Source organism: Pipistrellus kuhlii, unplaced genomic scaffold (genome assembly GCF_014108245.1).
Source record: "Pipistrellus kuhlii isolate mPipKuh1 unplaced genomic scaffold, mPipKuh1.p scaffold_m20_p_7, whole genome shotgun sequence".
In the NCBI taxonomy this organism is placed as follows: domain Eukaryota; kingdom Metazoa; phylum Chordata; class Mammalia; order Chiroptera; family Vespertilionidae; genus Pipistrellus; species Pipistrellus kuhlii.
In genome coordinates this window covers 65,405,356-65,430,816 of record NW_023425573.1, presented here as the reverse complement: position 1 = coordinate 65,430,816, position 25,461 = coordinate 65,405,356, and the positions used below count along the sequence as shown (strand labels likewise).

The window sequence follows — 25,461 nt, the reverse complement described above, 5'->3', positions numbered from 1 at the left end:
GAAGCTTGCTGTCAATACAACAAAATAGCATACATATCAAATTGCATATATATCAACATATGTGTAACTTCATCTATTGAAAAATAATGCGTGGTCCCTCCTTCCATTATTGACTGTTACTGCAGGAGAAATTAAAGTCTAAGGATAGCTCTGTATTATGCCTCCCAATATAGGAAAGCATTACATATTTATGTCTTTCCTCTGCTGTTTTCTTCTACCCTCCTTTATACATTGCTTTCCCATTAGTTAGCACCTAATAAAGTTTATCTTATTGTGTGCCTGGTGATTGACTACAATTTTCCTAAAATTGTAAACAATTTTGTGTGTGTGTGTGTGTGTGTGTGTGTGTGTGTGTGTGTAAAAAGACTCCTCCTGTGTAGGACAGTTCAATTCAGCACAGCATAATTTGGGAAGTACCAAAAGCTCTCCTGCACACCCCCCTTAAGATGTTTTCTCCTAGGCTGTGGCCTTATGTCTGAAATAACCAGGCCAGCAAATGGCACCTTTTATCTCATCATCATCATGGTTGTCTTCACCTTTACTCTGATCATTATCATTCCAAGAACATATTGGTAACAATAAAGATCCTGCCTGTCATTTGTTTCAATTGTGTGTCCCAGCATCCAGGCAAGGGCATGGTGCACTGTAATCCCTTAAAATATTTACTAAGTGAATTATTACTAGCCAAGAATAACATTTTATCCCAACATCTAGCAAAAGAGCTTGTACATACCAAGTCATTAAACACTTTTGATAAAATATTTTTAAAATAATCTAATTGATATCCTATATAATAAAAGGCTAGTATGCAAATTGACCTAATGTTGGAATGACCAGTTGCTGTGATGCACACTGATCACCAGGGGGTGAATGCTCAATGCAGGAGCTGCCCCCTGATGGTCAGTGAGCTCCCACAGGGGGAGCACCGCTCAGTTAAAAGTTGGGCTCACTGCTGGCAAGCGCAGCTGCACTGGCTAGGAGGGATCTTCAAACTACGGCCCGCAGGCCACATGCGGCCCGCAGAGGAGTCTGATCCGGCCCGCCAGGTTTTTTGGGCAGTGAGCGCAGCCGAGGTGTTACAGTAGGAATTAGTAGTTCATATAGTCCGGCCCTCCAGCTCTCTGAGGGACTGTGATCTGGCCCCCACTTTAAAAAGTTTGAGGACCCTTGGGCTAGAGCCTCTCCTGCCTCTGCTACAGCACCAAAGATGTCCGACTGACTGCTTAGGCCTGCTCCCTGGGCTGTGAGACTATACCCCCCAAGTGCATGAATTTTGTGCACCAGGCCTCTAGTATAATATAAATGCAAAGAAAAGCCACATCATAGGGGTATAACTTGGCGACTTTTCATAATGCCCAGAGACCAAGACACAAGATACTACCAGGACCACCTAAGCCCCTGTCAGTCAGTAAACCCAAATGTAATCACTATTCTGACTTCTGAGACCAAGGAGGAGTCTTGTCCGTTTAACTTTATATGAATGGGTTTATAAAGAATGTCCCTTGTGTCTAGTTCTTTTGTTTAATATTATATTTACTAGAGGCCCAGTGCACAAAATTTGTGCACTGGGAGAAGGGGGGTCCCTCAGCCCAGCCTGTACCCTCTCCAATCTGGGACCCCTCAGGGGATCAGGCCTAAACTGGCAGTCAGACATCCCTTATACAATCCAGGACTGCTGGCTCCCAACCATTAGCTTGCTTTATTGCCCCTAATGGCTTCTGCCTGTTAGCTTGATTATCCCATAACCACTCCCCTGCCAGCCTGATCAATGCCTTACTGCTCCCCTACCAACCTGATTTCCCCCAACTTCCCTCCCCTGCAGGCCTTGTAACCCAGCTGCTCTCACCTGCAGGCCTGGTCACCACCATCTTCCCTCCCCTGCAGGCTGGTCCTCCCAACTGCCTTCCTTCCCCTGCATGTCCAGTTGGCCTCAACTGCCCTCTCATGCAGGCCTGGTTGCCCCCATCTGCCCTCCCCTGATGGCCTGATCACCCACAACTACCCTTCCCTGCCAGCCATCTTGTGGTGGCCATCTTTGACCACATGGGGGTGGCCATAGTGTGTGAGGGTGGGTATGATGGTCAATTTGCATATTACCTCTTTATTATATAGGATAAGCTTTACCCATGCTCTTATATGCAATCATAGTTCATGCATTCTCACCACTGTATAGCATTTATTTGGATTAATTTATCACAATGTGTTTATTTTACTGTTGCTGGCTACATTGTCTAGGTAAACTGTTTCTAGTTTGGCTAATTATGCATAGTGGGGCCATGAACATTTTCAGTCATATTATGGTACACATTTTTCCACATTTGTTTTGCAGAGGAATATAAAATTGGGATTGTTGCAATACACTGAATATATGTTTAGTTTTAGTAGATACTGCCACCTAATTTACCAAAGAGTTTGTGCTCCAACCAGCAGAGTTAGAGAAGAGTTACAATTTCTTCACATTCTTGCCAACCCTTGATATTTTTCATGTTTTTTATTTAAGCCATTCTGGTGGGTGTATATAGTGGTATAAGTCTTGGGTTTTCATTTGATAGTATCAACATCATGACCATTGATTTAGCTTTCACAAGCATTTATCTCAAAGCCCAACACCGGGGAGTCCAAACAACTATAATGTCCTATGCACACAAAAAAAATGCTTGCTCATTGTCCTTTGGTTTATGGCATCAAAACCTCCTATTGATTTATAAAAAACACCTAAAAGAAATCATGTTTAATATTCTTTACTTTATCATGACTGTACATGTGTTGAACACAGATTAGGGAGGCATGGATGATATGATAGGAAATAGAAGTATAGGGAAGGTCTGAGAGAATCATGGCAACCAGAAGTTCTGGCTATTACACAGTGATGGGTTCATTCTGAAAAGGAGCCCTTCAAGATTTGCTACAATAAAAAGAAAATTCATTCTGTGCTGGACCTGAGCAAACATACTGGAGGTCTCTAGAGCGAGAGATGTTCAAGGACAGTAGTTATCCCTGGTCCCTGTTGATCTTTCTTGCTCTGCGGAATAAAAGGGTCAGCACAGAGTTGTCATTCTGTGAAGGCCCACTGGAATATTTTTCCTGGTTTCTCTGTTCATCTTATGTTATTTTGAGGAGTAAGTAACTATGGCACATCATAACTATTTCATTTAAAAAAATTTTTTTCATCATACATTTTAAATGTACTCTCTACTGTTTTAAGTAATCACATTATGTTGTAATCTTGCCTCACAGATGTGTGGACACTGCCTCCAGTGAAGGTGGAGCAGTAAACAACAGCCTCTGCAACCAGGACGAGATGCCTCCAGAAACCCAGCCCTGCTCGCTTCTGTGTCCCAGTGACTGCGTCATGTCCGAATGGGGAACCTGGAGCAAGTGCCCACAGGTAACTCTCTTCCCTGTTAAAGCCCTCATCCTCCGGGGCTGCCTTCACTAGACAGTCACAATTCTGCTCTCACCATTCTCCTAGTCCTAGAGGAAAATAGTGTTATCTAAGAAAGGAAAAGGGGGGAAAAAATTCAGCTATCAACACTGAGCAATTTAAAATGCCAGTGCCTCTTTTTAGGCATTTGTCAAGAGAACCGAACAGGGAAAATGAGCCTATAATGATGATGCTAGGATTCGAACGCACTCCCATTGTGAAAGTGGTCTCTTAAGTACTCAAACAATCCTCACTGTCATCTCTTGGTTCTGTTCCATTTTTATTGTGGCAGAATCAATTTTATCTTAGTCACTCAACTCCACTGTGTAATTTAGCTTCTGTTAGTGATGATCTGTTTTTGTCTTTTGCTGTGTTCTCAAAGATGTGGTGTTCTTGGGCCATATTTTCCCATAACTTAACAAACACAAATCTTTTTTGAAGTCCAAAGAATTAGCCGTCGTTGTTATTCTTTTTAAAAAATGAAAACGTAACTGAATATGCCAAAATGAATATTCTTCAACTAATGTGGTTCACCTTAATATTTTCAGAATATAGATTTCAATGTTGTGTTAGACTAATGTTTCTGCCTAAAGCACTAAAAAATAAAATTAGGATAAGGAACATATTATATGGCTCCAAATATGATGAAGGAAAGAGGAGACTTCGAATTCAGTGGTGATGTTGATGTTTGTGGAAAGCTTGTATAAAATCTTCATACAAAGGAAGTTCATTATAAAAATGAAGAAACTGATCCTCAGAAAGGCTAAGTAGCGTCACAGGTGTCCACAGTGATTGAGCGATGCACCTGGGCATGAACCTTATTCTGTCTGAGAAAGCCAGAGTTTTTGCTCTTACAACCGTGGTTCACTTCTCTTACAAGAATTAAAGTAGATTTAGACTCAATATTTCTCTTGCTTTAAGATGGAACATTATTTTTTTTATAAAGAACCAAGTGAGTTATTTTAGCAAGTTATAATAATAGTCTAATTATATACTGACTGAGTACATATAGTCACAGGTTAGAAAGTGTGGTAGCCTACACATTTTATTAATCAACTTACAGAAAGATTAACAACCCGAAAAAGTTTAATTAAATGTAAAGGTCGTGATTTCTCTCACTTCTTTTTTTTCCTAATTTGCTCTCAGCAGAATCCATTAAGCTGTGAGCACTTTGTGCAATGAAAATGTTGCCCTCTTAAGTCAAAGTACCGATGGCTGAGTAAAAATGTTTGCTGGAGGAGCATTTCCTGCAGTGTCGTGATGACTGGTATTGTGTGTGCTTGCTTCTTTGTGTTTCTAAGAGACACTTTTCTTTAAAGTTTGCTTTTCTAAACACAGTTACTCTATATTTGGAGTGTTTATTAATTGGAGACAGAAAATATTTTAATCTCCTTTTGTGTGTCTGGAAGATGACATAGGTACTTGTCACTATGGGAATGCATCTTTGAAAATATGTAATAATAATAATAATAGTAATGTAATAGCAATAACAATAATAGTTATGACACCAGTAACTTTCATTGAGAACATCTTCAGTAAACAACATTGTGCTGGAGTTATAACAACACTATATTCTGATGATAGGCATTATCTATGGTCACTCAGGTCTAACAGACATGTTCTTCCTCAAATGTCCCTCGTTCTCTAGTATAAAGATTTTAAAGTGAAAAAATGTTAATTAGTACTCACAACTTATAAGTTTCCCTATCTCTATAATATGTTGCATAATTTTAATAAATTGCCACATCTTAGCATAATGCACCAACATTATAGATGCTTAAACAGTACTTGGTGATGATCATGATCATGATAATGGCAAAGTTAGCAAGCCAGATCTTTGTGCTTAAAGTTTAATTAGCACAGTAATGTGCATTTTCTGAGAAAAAAATAGAAACAATTATTGGATAATTGTTTTTTATACCATGTTGAATTATAGCCATTATTTTACCAAATTTTCTTTTGATAGTCTGCAGGGTGACATATGTTAATGGAACAAATTCATTATGTTTTGTTTTTTACTCTCCTTAGTTTTCTTCCCAGGGCAGTTCTTTAAAACCAAACACTTAAATAAATAAATAAACAAACAAACAAATAAATAAATTCAAAGAAAAAAGCAGAATATTTCTGAGATAAAAATATATTTATACTTTTCTTCTGCTCCATCCAAGAGATTACAATTTGGTAGGTCTGGGGTAGGGCCCATGTATTTACATTTCTAACAAAGTTTCCAGATGATGCTGATTCAACCAGTTAGGAGAACACTCTTTGGGGCACAAGTCTCTTGGTCATTACATTCCAGTCATGTTCTTTCTCAGTATCACTTTAATGACAATATCATGTGGAAACTTAGCTTATATTTACAGATGCTTTCCATGTGCTGGACAATGCATTCAGCATTTACACTTATTTCGTTTAATCTGAAAGGTGTCACTATTAAATAGGTACTATTATTCCTCCAATGTATAGATAAATAAACTAAGTCTCAGAGGGGTTAGTGACCTGTTGCTTTTGTGCTAGTAAAAGCTATCATGACTATGTAAGCCCAAGTAGTCTATATAGGGTTAGACAAAAGTAGGTTTACAGTTGTGAGCACCAAGTTTATTCTTGTATTATTATTTATTAATTATTGCATTATTTTCCATAAAGGCAACTGTAAACATAATTTTTGCCACACCCTGTACATTGCTAACCTCTACAGAGAAAATAAAAGTTACACTTCCTATTCTTGAGATAACTCTGTTATCTGCTTTTTTGCTTTACTTTGGGTATGGATTCATGAAGTAAGATTTTTCAAAATTGAATAAGCTACTTCACTGGAATAGACTGCCAAATAAGAGAAGGAAGGAGAAATTAAAGGGTGTGGTCTAATGCCCTGGAACACTTGGCTGTGTGATTGTGGCCAAGTTACTTAAGTTTCTGAGCTACAGTTTCCTTTTAAGGAAAATAACAACAATGAGCTGTTTTTTCCCGATTTTTTTTAAACGATTAAGACAATACATATAAAGTGCCCAGCACAGAGTATAATTTAATACAAGTTTGCTTTAAAAGTTGCAAATCATTGTTTTCATTGGCTGGGAAACAGAAGGCAGGTGGCTATACATTTTCTAAGCCATATAATGAATATTCCTTCCCCCACACAAAATTACTTGATCTTAAAGAAATTACTTGGGGTATTACTTGATCTTAAAGAAATAAAATGTCACCTCCTTTGCTAGAAAATGTCTGATGTCTAATTTAAGAGTAGTCCTCAAAAGTAAAGCATCAGAAAGCTAACTTTGAATGGGTTACTGACCAATTGCAGGCATACCAAAGAGCAAAGAAGACAGAGGTACTCAAAATTGTATCGGGCAATTTTATCTATATTGGGAAGAACTGGGGACTAAATGGGTCAAGAAAAACAAACATGATTCAAGGCAGAGTTTGAAGAAAAAGGAAAACCATGATTTTCATGTTCTTATTTTTTTCACACACACACACACACACACACACACACACACACACACATACATATGCAGGGTCTCCTATATATGTGTATGTGTATATGTGTATCTGGATATACACACACACACACACACACACACACATACACGCACACACACTTTAACACCTGAAAGTATAATTGATGTTTTTTTCTTTCCAGATTTAACCCATTGGAACTATTATAATAATTCAAAATGTGTATACATTTTTGGGACACCCAATATATATATATATAAAATGTTTTTTGGTTTTTTTTTTACTTAAATACTCACTTTTCTAGCATGCTTTAATGTAAAAGGACACATGAAATTTATACATCAAAAACCTTTGTAATAGTGTTTATTCTTTAAATACTTGTGTATAAGTACATATGTGTATATGTATCTACACACATATGTACAAAAATACAGGTGTATATATTTAACAGTTTATTGTTTGTTAACCTTTATTCCTATTTTTCTACCTAATTTTTTCAATTTTTATCTTTATTTTTCATACTTTAAAATTATGTTCATGAGAATTCATCTAATTAAATATTCTTCAGGAGAGGTTTATCAATTTCTGAATTCAGATACTGTTCAGCCTCTGATATATCTGAACAAATATATGGTTTTCTTCATTTATACCAGCAATCCCTGCAGAAAATTTCCAATAAAAAATACAGATTGTCTATTTATGACTCTCCTTGGAGACTTGACAAAGGAATATCTTAATCAATCATATTAAAAGAAAAAAAGCAAAGAGGATCTTGGAGAGGAATTACCAAACTGATACATACTTTACAGAAGCAAGCTTTTGGAATCCCTCTCCAGAAAGAGGCCTCGAGTTTAGCACACCTATTTGAACTTCCATTGATTCACTTCAAGCTGAATGCATCAAAGGCTGGCTAGAACTAAAGCCTGCATCCCCTTAACACTGAGAGAAATAAAAATTCAATACACAGTGGTTCAGACAGTGACTCGGATCTTTGCATTATCACCAGGACAATCTCTAAAGAAGGATCAGGAAGGAAGACTACATAGAGCTCCAGTATAATCAAAATCTGAATTATATCATAGACTTAGTAATGTGCTTCCAAAATTCATCTTATTTATATATTTTTCTCCAGCTCTTTATGAGTGCAGGGTACTCTAGTGAAAGCCAATTCGGGTATATATCAGCAGATACACACTGCCATTACTCCTGCAAGCAGTGACACTTCTTTAGAAGAGAAAGAAATATGCACTCGTTTTCTGATACATGCTCAAGAATGAAGCAGTTGAGGTTAAGAAAAATATCTTTTTTTTTTCATGGTGTTCCAGTGAAATGCCATCAACAATGACTTCCATTACTGATTACTCAGCATGTTCAGTACCTTAAGTATCCCTGAGAGTTATGTTTCCAGGGAAGCAAATTTTCCCAGTGTTCCTAGTGCTCAGCTGCAGGCTCCTCATCAACGTATCCTCACAGTCCAGAGCGTGATTGATGGTCTCAGGCAACCCTGCTAGTGGTACTCAACCTATCGCAACCCACAGGTTGAGAACACCTGCTCTAGAGCCTAAAACCATCGGATAACACAGATATTTACATTACGATTCATAACAGTAGCAAAATTACAGTTATAAAGTAGCAATGAAAATAATGTTATGGGTGGGAGGTCACCACAACATGAGGAACTGTATTAAAGGGTCACGGCATTAGAAAGGTTGAGAACCACTGGTTTAGAGGATAAAATATCTGAAATTTCTTGGCCTTTCAGTAGCCACACCTATTCTGGCCAATGACCTATTTCCTGGTATGATCGCCAGGCCAGCAAGCATCCTCTCTAGGCCCTCCAATTTTCTTGGGCATGCATCCCTTTCCCCCTGTTTAGTCCCTCCCCCCACAGATCTGCTGGGTATAAGCTGGTGGCTCTCTGGAGAGTGGAAAGCTTAGCTTCCTGGTGAAGCTATCTAAATAACATGCCTATGCTATTTGGCCTTCCCTTTGCTTCTTTCCTAGTATTAATAACTGGGTTAATTGCAATGGTATCAGTACCACTCAGAACCATTAACATTTCCAGAACCAATTAGGCCCTGTAGAAAGGGTACCTCATTTCATGCAGTGTAGCAGCAAATGACAATTAGATGAAAGCAGTCTTTGGGCTATTCCAGTTTTTTAAATTTAATATATTTTCATTCTCTTTAACACAGTGTAATTTCTTTGAATCTCACTGTCACAAATTTGAAGTTAAATAAGGGTTCATTGCTCTCAATCCTTTGGTCTCTTTCTCCCAATCTCTCTATCTGCCTTTGTCTTTTTATAGTAGAAATTCTCTCAAAAAATGGAATAATGACCTCACAAATTGATTAACCAACTCAACATTGATCACGTGTCTCAACAATTTTCTACATATGACATTTTTATTTTATTCTCCACCTTTTAGTCCTTCTCCTATAGATGACATTCAAGAATATCCCACATTTCACATTATTTTACCCATGAATTTTTATATTTTTTTCTCAAGAGATAATGACTAATCAGAACTACAGCAAAATATAACCACAATACCATTTTACACTTTGTAGGAGTTTATTTTTCAAAAAATTAAAAACATGACTCATACAAAGTATCAAAGTTAATTAACTTATTGATGATTAAATCAGCATGATTGCAAGGCCGGACCAACAAGGACTGTAGAGGGCAGAAAACTTTTACTTCTAGCAATAATCAAATATTATTGGATTTTTGAGGATTACACTGTTGAACATTCTCATTGTAAACAACCAAAAGAAGAGCAAAATATATAACGCAACAGTTTTCAGACATTTGACAACAGGTTGCATGGACTATAATCCTGAGGGAAGATAAACCAAGTGAGGTGAGCCTTCACAATCACTATGGTTTCCGGATAGAGATAGTCTGGGTAATGGTGCCAGGAATGAGAGCCTAACAAAAGCAAAGGAGGAGCCAGAGATCAGAGATCTGAGGAGGAGAGGAAGCTAAAATAAGAAGGGCAAAATACTGAAGAGAGTAAGGTTGGGCAAAATAACCTAGATATCTAAATAAGGACATCTTAATGTTCTTGTCCAAACCTGTATAATTTTGTTAATGTCACCCCAATAAATTCAATAAAAAATTAAAAAGCAATACCCCTGCATAACCTGTCTAGAAGAGACTTACTTCAAATCAAAACACACAGACACATTCAATATATTAATTGAAGGTGTACACCACAGTGGTTATTTTTATAAGAATTTAGTTTATTGTTATTTTATTATTTTTTAAAAAAAGTTTTTATTGATTTCAGAACTAGAAAGAAAAAGAGAGGTAGCAATGAAGAGAGAGAGAATCCAATGATTCTCTCTTGGCTACCTCTTACACACCCCCTACTCCAGGGAATTGAGCCCACAATCTGGGCTTGTGCCCCTAGCAGAATCCAACCATGACTTCTTGGTTCATAGGTGATGGCTCAACCACAGAGCCATATTGGCAGGGCAGTTTATAATTATTATTTTAATTGTTTCAGAATGTCTCTAACCACACCCCTTCCCACTATCTGCCCATTATAACATATTGGATTTAATATTATGCCATTATGTTTTTTTTTAGAAAAATTCATTTGAAAGGTTTCTACTCCCCGCCCCGAACCAATTTTTTAAATACATATATAGAAATTAGTTCTTTGAAATTTTATTTTTATTTTATTTTTTTAAATAAGTTTTTATTGTTCATATTATTACAAATGTTCCTTTTCCCCCCCCCACCATTGCTCTCCTCCACCAGGTTCCCACCCCAACCTCTGCCCTTTCCCCACTCCCCATTGTCCTCATCCATAGGTGCACAGTTTATGTTCAGTCTATTCCCACGCCCCCGTCTCCCCTTTTCCCTAAGAATCGTCAGTTCACTCCCCTTCCATACCTCTGATTCTATTATATTCAACAGTTACTATTGTTCATCAGATTTTTTTTTTAATTTCCTTGGTTTTTAGATTCACTTGTTGATAGTTACATATTTGTTGTTCATAATTTTTATCTTTGTTTACTTTCTCTTCTGAAAGAACCCCCTTCAGCAATTTATATAATTCTGGTTTGATGTTGATGAACTCCTTTAGCTTTTTTTTATTAGTGAAGCTCTTTATCTGACCTTTGATTCTGAGTGATAGCTTTGCTGGATAGATTATCTTTGGCTGTAGGTTCTTACTATTCATCACCTTGAATATTTCTTGCCATTCCCTTCTGGCCTGCATGGTTTCTGTTGAGAAGTCAGCTGACAATCGTATGGGTGCTCCTTTATAGGTAACTACCTTCTTTGCTCTTGCTTCTTTTAATATTCTCTCTTTGTCTTTTGCTCTTGGAATTTTAAGTATGATGTGTCTTGGTGTGGTCTTTTTTGGATTCCTTTTGTTTGGAGTTCTGTACGCTTCCTGGACTTGTAAGTCTAATTCTTTCACCAGGTGGGGGAAGTTTTCTGTCACTATTTCTTTCAGTATGTTTTCCATATCTTGCTCTCTCTCATCTTCTGGGATCCCCATAATTCTGATGTTGGTTCACTTGAAGTTGTCCCAGAGGTTTCTTACATTATCTTCAATTTTCTTGATTCTCTTGCCTTCTAGCTTCTGTGGAGGAGTATCTTCTGGCTCTGTATGTTCCAAATCTTTGACTTGATTCTTGCGATCTTCCATTCTGTTTTTAGGACTCTGTATAATATTTTTTATTTCAGAGAATGTATTTTTTATTTCTTGTTGATCCCTTATCATTTCTTGTCGATCCTTTATCATTTCTTGATGACTCCTTATTAATTCTAGTTGATCTCTTTTCATAACCTCATAGGTCTTATCCATCTTTTCTAGGAAATTCTTGAAAAACCTTATAAGCGTAGATTTGAACTCTATATCCAGACGCTTTTTGTCCTCCATTTCTTTCGTTTGCGATCTATTTTGTTGTAGCATTTCGCAGTTACAGATGGGACGGGGTATCAGGGTGGAGCCTGCAGCTTTGGCTTCCATCAGCCCCACCCTATGCGGGTTCTTCAGTGCTCACTGCCAGTGCCTCTGAGAGAAAGGTGCCCTCGATTTTCACCTGCTGCCAAACAGTCTATGCTCTCCCCCAATGAGCCCGGTATTGGGGTTCAGTTCAGTTGGTAGCGGGATTGGAGGTGGCGTTCAGAGCAGTCTGGAGCCCCAGTCTCCTTCCCGTCAGGGAGATCCCAGGGCACAGCCGACCATCCCTTCTCTGCCTGCAGTGTGCACGCCGCCGGGACCTCCTTTCGCCACTTCCCCGGGTTCCGCCTTACAGCCCGGCTCCCTATGGCTGAGCCTGAGTCCCTGGGGTCTGGCCTAGACCTGGGGTTCAGAGCAGTCGGGGGGCCCAGCACAGTCGGAGTTTTGTCTCCTTCCCGCTAGGGAACGCCCGCCAGGCACTCCGCCTCCCCCTCCTCTCTGGCTCCTTCCTCTCCATGCGCTGCGTCTCTGTACCTTGGGCTTTTCCAGCTCCTCCGCGCCTCCTTCTGGTTTTCTCCTTGCTTCTCGCTGTAGAATTTCCAGTCAGTCAACCTTCCTGTAGTTCTGGGCAATGTCCGTTTTATATTTTAGTTGTTTTTTATTGAAATTGTTGTGTGTGGCTGCGGCTAGGTGTTCACCTGGGCACAGCCATCTTGGATCAGTTCTTCGGAATTTTAAAAACATCTGTGGTAAGAACATTTTTCAATAGCTTATTTTTAACAATCTTTTCAGTTTCTCCTGTGGTTATATTCTTTTGAAACCTTCTCATTCTTGAGTAAAGTTTATTCATTTACATACTGCATGAATATTGGTAGATTTAAAAATATCTACTCAAATAAAGTACAATTTTTGTTTTAGTTCATTTACTCCCATATATCCATATATCTGTAATTATGTTCTTTTTATTTTTATCATTATATATATATATATATCTCCTGTGTGTGTGTATTTCTGGCATTTCTGGCATTTCCACTTCTTTACTATTTGGGGGGTATTTACATATCCTATTACTGCTAATAAAACATATAACATTTATGTTTAACTTAAAAAGAAAAACATACTTGAATATTCATTCACTTTTTAAACAATTTTTAATTTGAAAAGATTTTACTTCATTCTATCAACTTAAAAATACATTATTTCTTTCTCTTTTTTATTAAAATATAGTTTATATCAACATTATGTTGCTTTAAAGTATACATATAGTCAACATATATATATATATACTTAGGAAGTGATCACCATTATAAGTCTAGTAACCATCTGATACTGTACAAAGTTATTACAATATTAGAGGCCCAGTGCATAGATTCTTGCACTGGTGGGGTTCCTGGGCCTGTGAGAGTCAGAGGAAACTAGCCTGGTACATGGATTCATCCAGGGCAGGTCTGGCCCATCTCGCCCATTCCCAATTGTCCAGACTCCAGCAGCAAGCTAACCTATTGGTCAGAGCATCTGCCCCCTGATGGTCAGTGTGCATCATAGCAAGAGGTCAAGTGGTTGAATGGTTGAATGAATGATCGGACACTTAGCATATGAGGTTTTTATTACATAGTATTATTGACTTTATACCAAATGCTGTACATTACATCCCCATGACTTAGTTATTATATGATTGCAAATTGTTTGTACCTCTTGTTTCCTATCACCTTTTTTACTCTTTTCCCAATTTCTTCTCTGGCAACCAGGAGTTTGTTCTTTATTTCTATGAGTCTGTTTCTTCTTTATTCTTATTTTGGATTCCACATACAAGTGAAATTATAGGTGTCTGTCTTTCCCATGTTATTTTAATTAGCATAATAACCTCTAGTTCCATGTATGTTGTTGAAAATAGCAATATTTTTCTTTGATATGGCTGAGTAATATTCCATTTTGTAAATCTACCACATCTTCATTATCCATTTATCTATTAATAAATACCTAGGTTTCTTCCATATCTTGGCTGTTATAAATAATGGTGCAATGAACACAGAAATGTATATCTCTTCAAATTAATGTTTGTGTGTTTGTTGTTTTTGTTTGTTTGTTTTCTTGAATAGACACCCAGAAGTGAAATTGCTGGGTCATGTGGCAGTTCTATTTTTAGTTTTTTTAGGAATTTTCTTAAAGTTTTTTTATGGAAAGTGGAACCCTCAGGCATTGCTGGTGGGGGTTCTCTCTCTCTTTAAATTATGAAGCATTTTAAGCATACAGAAAACTGCAGGAGTTATGTAAAGAAAACTGCAGCTTCGTAATACTTTGTGTACTTTTTAATGCAATCCTCTTCATGCCTGTGAGATTTTGAGTCCTTTCTATAGGCATTTTGTTTTGTTTATACTTAGGCACTAATACTTTAAATGGTACTGCTTAAATTGTTAGTGCTGACATGGAGGGAGGCAAGTATTGAGTTTTCTTTACCTTTTTCAGGTATCCTCTCATTTTACTCACTTCACAGGCCTCTTGTATTTGTTCATGTTATGAATCTATTCTCTTGGTATTTTAAGAGCTATAATATGTCATCTCAAACAATGAGCATCTTTATTCTGACATGAATGTGTTTAAACTTTTTTTTTTTTAATCTTCTTAGACCTTCTTTAGTTGGACAGAGTTAACAATAATGATGACCAATTGTATACTACTGGTTTGGGGCATCTTTGTCATATTCTTCAATTTCACAGTGGCAAGTGTTTCACAATTATTATGACTGTTACAGTGAGATAGACAATCCTATATAATATAATAAAGAAGTGATATAAAAATTAACCCTCACACTCTCATAAGATGGCTGCCTATGCCCAGGCCAGCAGGGGGTTAGTGAGGGATGACCAAACAACTGAACAAGCAAGTTGCATGGGGCAACCAGGATGGCAAGGGGGTTAGTGAGGGATGATCAAACAACTGAACAGCAGGCTGCATGGGGAAACCAGGTCAGTGGGTAGGCTGTGTGGGGTGACCAGGCCAGCAGGGGTGGGGGGCAGTTGGGAAGGCCAGGCCAGCAGGGGGGCAATTGAGGTGACCTAGCCAGCAGGGCCAGCAGGGGGAGCAGTTAGGGGTGAGCAGGCTGGCAGCAGGGGGCAGTTAGGGTTGACCAGGTCAACAGGGGGCAGTTAGAGGTGATCAGGCTAGCATGCAGAGGCAGTGAAGGGTGATCAGGCTGATAGGGGGGCAGTTAGGGGTGACCAGGCTGGTGGGAGGGCAGTTGGAGGTGACCAGGGTGGCAGGGGGGCAGTAAGGGGTGACCAGGCCAGTGGGGTGGGGGAGGGTAGTTAGAGGCAACCAGGCTGGCTGGGGGGAGGGCAGTTAGGGATGATTAGGCCATCACACAGAGGCAGTGAGTGGTGATCAAGCCAGCAGAGTGGGGCAGTTAGGGGCAACCAGGCAGGCAGGCCAGTAAGTGATTAAGAGCCAGCGGTCCAAAATTGTGGGAGGGATGTCTGACTGCTGGTTTAGGCCTGATTCCCAGGATCGGGCCTAAACCAGCAGTCTGACATCCCCCAAAGGGTCCTGGATTGGAGAGTGTGCAGGCTGGACTGAGGGAATCCCTACTCCTATGCATGAATTTCATACATCGGGCATCTAGTTTATAATATTTTTTCTTTGGGCTTCAAGGATTAAAAAATAAAATTAAGACCACAAACAGTCATTTGTATTTTAAGTAATTATAGGAAATTGAAGGGAAGTTATTGTATGCTGGTTCCACACCTCTCTTCCATTTTCCCTATGATTTTTCTTTTTCACTGCCAGTATCTGTGGTTTACTCTGCATGTCTGAGCTGGGTTTGTAACCATTCCTTTTTCACTGAGCAGTACTCAAAACATTCTCTTACACAAGTCTTGGAAAGAAGTGGACTGCTGGCTGAGCTAGTTAACATGGCTAATATCAGACAAAGACTTTTTGGCCAAGACGCAACAATGTAGGGCATCAGCTCCATGACTGTTTTCCGAGCTGGAACTGTGGGCAGGTGAGGTTACCTGGCCCAGGAATGTGCATAACAGGCTCCATGTCCTGTCTAGTATATCTGACTATGAGAGTAGAATGCTTATTTCTATATTTGGATGAGATTTTATTAGGCTTAGGCTTTTGATTTTCTTTAATAAATATTTGGCATATATTGAGGTCACATTGTACTTCCATGTGTAAGTATATGTGTCTATGTGTGTGTAAATCACTGTACTAAAGATTTTTAGGCATTTTTGCTTTCCCAGGAAACACATTCCAGTCATTTACAATGTATTACATTTTTCAATGTAGCACTCGTGTTTGTTTGTTTTTTTTACTTGTTTTGGTAAACATATTAGTATCTATATTATATAATAAAGAATTTTAGTGCTTTGGCATCCTATTTGTATAATTGAGATTGATATAATTTCCCTCTCATCTATTACTATTATAAGTAAAGTCAGGTATATCACATGCTATAAAATAAACTCAGAATGTTTGTATTTTTTTGTTTTTGTTTTTGTTAATCTAAGAAAAAAGGTGGTACTTGAAAAATTTATCTGTGAAACTGCTTAGAGTGTTTGGTAGACAACTTTAGTCACTTTCTCAATTTCCCAGGATTATCAGTCCATTTAGGTTTTCTATTTTCTCTTGAGTTAATGTTGGAACTTTTTTATATACTGTTTAAAAATCCCTTTATTGAGAGACTTTTTATACCTATTATTGTATCTGTTTTCCTTTACCTTTTATTTTTTTTATTTATATTATTTCATTTTGTTAGAAATTTATGCTAGATATGTTATTTTTCAAACTTTTATTTCATGATAAATTCTAGTGTTCCTACATTTATTTTCTAATTGTGTGGGTTTGTTTTATTTTTGGTTCTTGCATTTAATCTATTTTCATTGAGTTTTAAGATACATGTAGTATTTTTCCAACTAGAATAAAACATTTTTAGTATATTTACTGTATTTTGCAGTAATGAAAACACTCAATGATATTAATATCAAGGATATTATTATAGGATTTACCTATAATAGAATTTGTGCAGGATGAAACCAGCTGGAATATTTAGGGTTTGGCTCTGACCTTAAAGTTGATATGAAGTATTCTCACTTTCACTACTGTCTGAAAAGACCACCAAATTGCAAACATTCTTATGTCCTAAATAGTTGTTTCACAGATTATATTTAAGTTTTAAAATTTCAAAGGCTTTCTTAATTATTTAATATTTTATATTACTACTTTTTTAAAAAAATGTAAGGTTTGCTAAGAGGATGTTGTATGATCATCTGTTAGTTTTCTACTTTGATTGAAACAAACACACAATTTATTTTCTTAGAATTCCTGTTATGTGTTTATAGACAATTCAGCTCTATATATAATGTTATATATTTTTCAATTTTATTTTGTCCATATTTGTCATTAGCCAACTTGAAAAATGATATTCTGACAGCGATCTGAGTATGCTGTTATGATTGTATTTCTGTCAAGTTCTCTTGCCTTTATAATTGTGTTTTATTTCTATAGTTTGATACCTTGCTATTTAGCACAAGCTTCATAAATATTTGCTTCAATAATTTTAATTGACCTTTGTTACATCAGAACTTTGTCACTTTATTCTATTTTGTTAGACATAGATCTTTCTGCTTTACTTTCGTTTTCATGTTTTTATCTTCACTCATTTCTTTTCCTCATATAATTTTCTTTTTTGAAAAATATATATTTTAATTGATTTCAGAGAGGAAGGGAGAGGGAGAAAAATAAAAACATCCATGATAAGAGAGAATCATGGATCAGCTGCCTCCTACACACCCCCTACTGGGGATCTAGCCCACACCCAAGGCATGTGCCCTGGCTGGGAATCAAACCTGTAACCTCCTGGTTCATAGGTCTATGCTCAACCACTGAGCCACCCTGGCAAGGCTAAATTTATTTTTAAAAAGACTTGTTTTACAAGTATAATTAATGCTTTTGGTTTTTCATAAGAGTGTTAAAATTTATTTTAACTTATAACTAATATATATTGTTTTTCTTTAAAAAAAATTCTTGACATTTCTACTGTTTCAAATGACTTTATGGATTATGCCTTGCATTTTTCTATGTATTTGAGTAATTCAATATTACTACTGATTATCCTTCATCTTTACAAAAAAGTCTTGAACATATATATTTTTTCTGTTATAAACTTCTAAACAAAATTATGGACACTGTATATCAGGGATATCTAGTTGGTTTTATTTCTCCCCAAATCTTTCTTTGTCCAGATAATCTGAAATTATAGACCTAGATGATTATATGATTATCTTATTGTCAGCTTTTCTATTATATGATAATATAATATTTGTAGATTTCGACATATAAAATGTTAATGGTTTTCTTTTTTTCATTAAACTTTTTTTTCTATTCAGAGCATGGTATTCTTTATTTGTTGCTTTGTGATTGGAATATATCACCTCAATAAAGTTGGAATGATACATTAAGTTTCTGTTTACTTCATTATGACAAAATTTCAAGTTCAATTGCTTTTGTGCATTCTAATACCATAATTATTATTCCTATAACACCTCTCATCATTGGATATATTTTTATTCTTACTGAATTTTTCAATTATCCAATGTAGTACAGTTTTGAGTTTTATATGAGTATTTTCCCTTTCCAATTCTAGTAACAATTTGGGAACTCTGGCTCCTAACTGCTCACCTGCCTGGCTGCCTAATCTCTCCTAACTGCCCCCCTCTCAGCCTGATCACCCCGAACCCCCTCTGGCTGCCAGCCTGGTCACCCCCAACTGCCCTCCCCTGCTGGCTTGGTAGCCTACAACTACCCCCCCTGCTGACCTGGTCGCTCCAAGCAGCCTGCTGGTCAGTCATTTGGTTATTCCTCGCTAACTCCCCTACTGGCCTTGTCACCCCACACAGCCTGTGTTATGTTGTTACTGTGAAGGCATCATGGCCGATTTGAATATTACCCTTTTATTAGTATAGGTACATGGTCAGCAAACTGTGGTTCATGAGCCACATGCATCTCTTTGGCCCCTTGAATGTAGCTCTTCCACAAAATACCACAGCCCGGGCCAGTCTATTTTGAAAAAGTGGTGTTAGAAGAAGTTTAAGTTTAAAAAATGTGCCTCTTAAAAGAAATGTCAATCATTCTGTTGATATTTGGCTCTGTTGACTAATGAGTTTGACAACCACTGGTATAGATCATTATTGGTCTATTTAGATTTTCTATTTCTTTTTGACTCAGTCTTGTGAGGTTGTATATTTCTAGAAATCAATCCATTTCTTTTAAGTGTCTAGTTCGTTAGCAGAACTTATTTATAGTAATCTTTCATGGCCCTTTGGATTTCTGTGGTATCAGTTGTAGTGTCTTCCCTTTTGTTTATAACTTAATTTATTTCAGTCCTCTCTTTTTTTTTTCCTTGGTGAATTTGCTAAAGATTTATAATCTTTTATCTTTTTAATAATCAAATCTTATTTTTATAGATATTTTCAATAGTTTTCACATTCTCTATTTTATTTATTCATACACTAATATTTTTTTCTTCAGTTAAGTGTTGGCTTAATCTATTATCTCTTATTAGTAGCCCATCGCGTGATATCACATGCAGTAGGCCACCCACCATTTCTGTGGGAGCCAGTGGGAACCGCAGCACGCCGCAGGGAGCCATGCTGCTTCCACAGGAGCCTGGAGTGACCCACGCTGATTCTGTGAGAGACAGACGGGCCTGCTCTCTCCTCTCTGGGCCTGTGCTCAGCCTCAGAGGTTGTGGGCCAGCCCCCCCCCCCCCCCCCCCGGTCCCTGTCTGCTCTGGCTCTGGGGGGCTGGCCTGGGCCATTCATGCTGCCTGCCCTCCATGGCCACCCCCCAACTCCCAGAACTGGGGGACTCTGGTGTGGCTGAGAGGACTGGGCGCCACCATTTTGTGGCTATGGGTGCTACCAGTTTGTGACGGAGTGACAGTTAATTTACATATTACCCTTTTATTAGATAGGGTGTTTTAAGAGGCACATTTTTTAAACTTAAACCTCTTCTAACGCCACTTTTTCAAAATAGACTGGCCCGGGCTGTGGTATTTTGTGGAAGAGCTACATTCAAGGGGCCAAAGAGACGCATGTGGTTCATGAACCACAGTTTGCTGACCATATACCTATACTAATAAAAGGGTAATATTCAAATTGGCCATGATGCCCTCACAGTAGGTCCTCTACTGTTGAATTTTTAAGTTTAATAATTGCATTCTTACACCCTTTTATTAGATAGGGTGTAATGTCCGGTTATATATTTGAGATATTTAGAGCTATGAACTGCTTTTGTTGTTGAATCCCATAAACTTTTGTATGTTGTTTCCATTTTCCTCTGCCTCAAAATATCTTTGTAGAGCTTTATTTTTATTCTTCCTTGACCCCTTGGTCATTCAGGAATATGTTGTTTCATTTCTTCATATTCCTCAAATTTCCATTTTTCTCCTGTTGTTATTTTGTTTCATACTATAGTAGTTGGAAAATATACTTGATATAATTTCAATTTTATTGAATTTTTTGGGAACTTGTTTTGTGGACTGACATATACGATCTGTCTTGGAAAGTTTTCTGTGTGCACCTGAGAAGAATGTGTATTCTCCTATTGCTGTGTGGAATGTGCGGGGGCCTGATGTGGTGGGGCCAACCATGGCAGGGATCTCCCTTTTCCACATCCTGCACAGAAAGAGAGATGAAAGAACCAGTTCTAAGTGGAGACAGCCAGGGATTGAGAAATAATAGAAATAAAGAGAGAAGACACAGATATAGATTTTAAGCTGGGAGCTGGTGGGCTGTCGTTCTGTCTGCTGTCTGCTGGAGAGGCAGGAAGACGACAATGATGACCCCTCCCAGCACATTTATTTTATACCCCAAATACCAGGAAGTAACACCAACTTATATGCATTCTTAAATAGGACCTAGCATGCCTGGATTTACATATCTAGTTCCACCTCTGCCGACACCAGGGCTGATATGAAGGCCAAGTTTATTACACTTTCTGCCATCTTAGGGAAATGTGTGTCCTAGACAAGGCTCTGCCAATCGTATCAGACTCAGCTGGCAACAATTAAAATTGCCCATGTGCCTTCCCAGGTGGCCCTCTACAGAATGTTCTTTATACATCAGTTAGGTCTATTTGGTCTATATTATTGTTTAAATTCACTGTTTGTTTATTGATTTTCTGTCTGGATGATCTACCCTTTTTGATAGTGGGTATGAAAGCCCCTGTTATTACAATATGTTGCTTATATTTACCATTTTATTTCTATAAGTATTTGATTTATACATTGAGGTTCTCTAATGGTGGGTACATCAATATTTACAATTCTTGCATCTTCTTGATGCATTGACTCCTTCACTATTATATTAATGAATATTTTAAATATATTTTATTGATTTTTTACAGAGAGGAAGGGAGAGGGATAGAGAGTTAGAAACATCAATGAGAGAGAAACATCAATCAGCTGCCTCTTGCACACTGACTACTGGGGATGTGCCCGCAACCAAGGTACAGGCCCTTGACCAGGATCGGACCTGGAACCCTTCAGTCTGCAGGCTGAGCTTCTATCCACTGAGACAAACCGGTTAGAGCTTAATGACTTTTTTTTTAGTTTAAACTATTTTTAGTTTAAAGTCAATTTTGAGTGATAAAAGTACAGCTAGTATTGCTCTTTCGGTTTCCATTTGCATGAGGTATCTTTTTCCCATCTTTCACTTTCAACAGAACCTGTATCCTTAGAGCTAAAATGACTCTTGTAGGCAACATACCATTATATCTTTTTTTTCCTCCATTCAGAAATTCCACTTATATTTAAAATAATTATTGACAAGAAAGGCCTTATAATGGCCATTTTGTTCATTGTGTTCTGATATTTTGTAACTGCTCTTTTTCTTCCTCCCTTGTTGTTTCCTTTGTAATGTGATGACTTTGGTAGTGGTATTCTTTGATTCCTTTATCTTCAACTTCTGTGTACCTACCACTACAGTGTGTTCCTGGTGGTTACCATGGCAATTACATAATATGTTTTATAGGGATAATATCCTATATTAAGCTGGCAACAATGTGACTTTAATAGTATACAACTTAAATAATTTTAAATTGTGCATTCAAAATCAAATTATTATAATTTTAGTTATTTCATACCTTTTATCTTAACTTTTAAACTAAAACTGAAGGTAATTTATGTACCACCATTACAATACTAGAGTATTTGGATTTGACTACATACTTACTTTCATTGGTGATTTTATATATTCATATATTTTCATATATGTTTGCATTGTGCTTTCAAAATTCTATTTTTGTCTTTTACTTTTGACAATTTATGTGTCTTGGTGTAATTCTTTCTAGGTTCAACATATTGAGGATACTTGGGCATTATGAATCTGAATGCGCATTTGTCGCCCCACAATTAGGAAGTTTTTAGCCATTATTTCTTAAATAAATTTCCTGTTCCTTTGTCTCCATCCATTTGTCACTTCAGGACAGGATGATATTCTTCAAAATGTGTCATGAAGCAGTTCTGTCATTGTGGAAACATCATATACTTACACTAAGGTGACCAGATTTTAACATTGGTAAAGCGGGACACCATTGACGGGGCAGGGGGGGCAGGGGGGGGGGTTTGATTAAAATTTGGTCTATGTGTTAATAGCATGAAAAGACATAAGTCCTTCTGCTAATGCTAATTTCTTTTCTTTGTCCCCGTAAGTTGTTTTCCGAAAAAATTCCTGTATTTTGGAGGAAGATGCAGCAGTATTTAAATATCTTTTATTTTTCTGTGTTTCAAAGTGCTTTAAAATATAATTCTTCCCACCATGTGAAATAGAAAATTCACCACTACATTTCTCACATTTTACCATGTAATCACTTTTGGTTTTTTTAATAAAAGGAAATTCACTTCTTAGATCATCGTTGAATTTGCATCCTCTTTTCTTACTCATTATGTTAAAAATCTAAAAAAAAAAATTTAAATTATACTATAAATTATTATATACATATTGCTTAAAAACACAGTAAGTAGGTACATAATTACATGAACATATTTTATTGTTAGTTTATAAATTAAATTAATTTGATTGTTATAAAGTAACTATATTTTAAAAATTATTTAAATTTTAATCCTATATTTCTTTCTAAATAATAACAACGCTAACTTGTATTATTTTTCCTCTGAATTTGCTGTAACATAAGTCGTAAGTGTCACTTTCAAGGCTGTGCTAGACTTTTTGCTGCCACTATAAAATATAAATAATATGAGTACTGTCTGCTAAATTCAAGAAAATTTATGTAACGGTATGTATGAAATAAATAAATTACTTATGTAAATTATCTGAATAGCTGATTTGTAATGACATCACTTGTTTAACTAGCTTACACACAGTATGATGTGTATTGTCTGAGAGACAGTTACAAAATGTTTTTGTCATTGCCAATTCCCAAAAATGCCATTGTTCATTAAGTCCAAACAATGGTGGTCAAATTCTAACAATTGATCAACAATGTGAACTTTGATAAGCAGTTCTTGATAATCAGTTCTCAACAATTATTTGTTATTATTAAAGTTTAACATTATAAATTAACAAAAATAATATAAAACTCATATCCTGGCTAAATAGCAACATGGCTGCCGAAAACTGTATATTCCCTTCCCATTCTCCCGCTGTTCCCTAGCTTGCTGTGCATTCTTTCCAAAAATCGGGACTTTTTGAAAATGCCGCGGGACAAATTGTTAAAAATTGGGACTGTCCCGCCAAAGGCGGGATGTCTGGTCACCTTAATTTACACAAAACATGAGTGGTATAGCTACTCCACACCTAGGATAGATTCTATAGTCTATTGCTTAGAGGCTATAAGCCCATAGAGAATAGACAAAACAACACAGATTAAATCAAGCAAAAGATAAGATAAAGCAATCAAGAGACAAAGTAAGCACAAGATATATTAGGCTGCTGTCTGCATAACATGGCATACTATTTTACAGCAAACCATTTTACAAGCAGAAAAAGTACACTTTAAAAAAATATAGTAAGTCCATAAACCAAAACATATTTGTTCACTGTCACTATCCATTACTATATGCACTATACTTTACCATGACTGGCAGCACAGATTTATTTACCCAAGCATCACCACAAACACACGAGTAATATGTTGGAATGCTACATTACAAGGACTACGACATCACTAGGGCATAGGGCTTTCTCAGCTCCTCTATAGTCTGTGAGATCCCTGTTGTAGCTGCAGTCCCTCATGGACTGAAACCATGTTCTGTGGCTGTATATTGTTTCTCTGGATGTTGTCTCATAAGTGCGATAGGCTCTTCACTCCTTTAAAGTATATATATACTTTTTCATTTTGCTCCTCCAACTGGTTAATTTTAGGTGATTTTTCAAGAGTTCACTGGTCCTCTGCTGTTGAATTTTTCAGTTTAATTATTGCATTCTTCAGTTCTAGGATTCCTGTGTGTGGTTTTTCTTTGGTTTTTGTATTGTTTTGCTCTGGATGGCTACTCTTTCTTTGTTGAACTTCTAATTTTGTTTATGCATTGAAAAGTTTCATTTCGTTGTCTGTGCATTCACTGAACATTTTAAGATTATCCTGAATGTTTTTCAGGTAGTTCATAGATCTCCATTTCTTTAGAATCAGTTATTGACCATCTTGTTAATGATCTTATTGTCTTTGCATTGATATCATTTTTTGGGGAGGGAGAGGAGCGGGTAAGTGGCCTCCTATTCCAGCATTTAGAGGTTCCCTTCAATTAGCCAGTTCAGTTTGGGGTTATGGACAGACCAGCTGGTGATGTTTCCAGGCAGGTGGCTTACTGTTTTGGTTCTTAAATGGGCAGGGCTGTTGCCTGTCCTCTGTAGAAGAGGGGCATTTATGTAGGACTTCTGGTTACAGGCTGTGTCATGTGAGAGCAGTCTAACCCGCTGGCTTTCATGGTTGGGAAGGATTGCTGGCAGGTGTTTTTATCTGTGTATGGCCACAAGCTGTGCTCAGCAATTGGGCAGGGCTGTAGGATGGGCTCTGTTTGCAGGTGGGGCTATGTGTTGAGCTCCACAGTGGGATGGTCACATAGGCTGGGTTCTAAGGCTGCTCATGGTCACTGCCAAGCTCCATGGTCAGGCAGGGCCAAGGTTGCTGAGTAGGTTCTCTGTCTGACAGGGCTGGGGGACAGCCTCTACAGCTTCCTGTGGCCTGTGGCTGGGTTCCTGGAAGGTAAGGATGGAGGCTCTGCTCAATCACACAGATCTGGTGGCATGGTCTGCTGCTCAGGCTGGTCCTTGGATGGGCTCCATGGCTGACCAGGATCTCTGGCAAGGATTCCTGATTGGACGGGGCTGCAATTGATCTCAGTTTTTGGGCAGAACTGCTGACTTATTTTACTGTCCAGGTTGGGATTGTAAAATGGGTCCCATGGCCTAGATGGCTTGCTTTTGGAAGTAGTCAACTTTCACTTTAAAACACAATGAACTATCTTTTATATCGACAGATAGGTTATTATCCCTTTTTGTTTATGATCCTTTTTGGGAAATCTAATTTTAAGAGGAATACATACAGAGTTTGGTAAAAGTAGGTTTACAGTTGTAAGTACATGAGACACAGTTTAATCTTGTATTATTCATTTATTTATTTTTTCATATGAACAAAT

The 25,461-nt window shown here is 37.4% G+C and overlaps 1 protein-coding gene across 1 annotated transcript in view; it reads left to right on the top strand.

Moving 5' to 3' along the window:
• The window catches only part of THSD7B (thrombospondin type 1 domain containing 7B), a 696,543-nt gene that overhangs the window by 604,026 nt on the left and 67,056 nt on the right, over nt 1-25,461 (top strand). Inside the window, exon 16 of the mRNA XM_036422004.2 lies at nt 3,238-3,388. Coding sequence (XP_036277897.1) covers nt 3,238-3,388 — 151 coding nt within the window. The remainder of the gene's footprint in view (nt 1-3,237; nt 3,389-25,461) is intronic.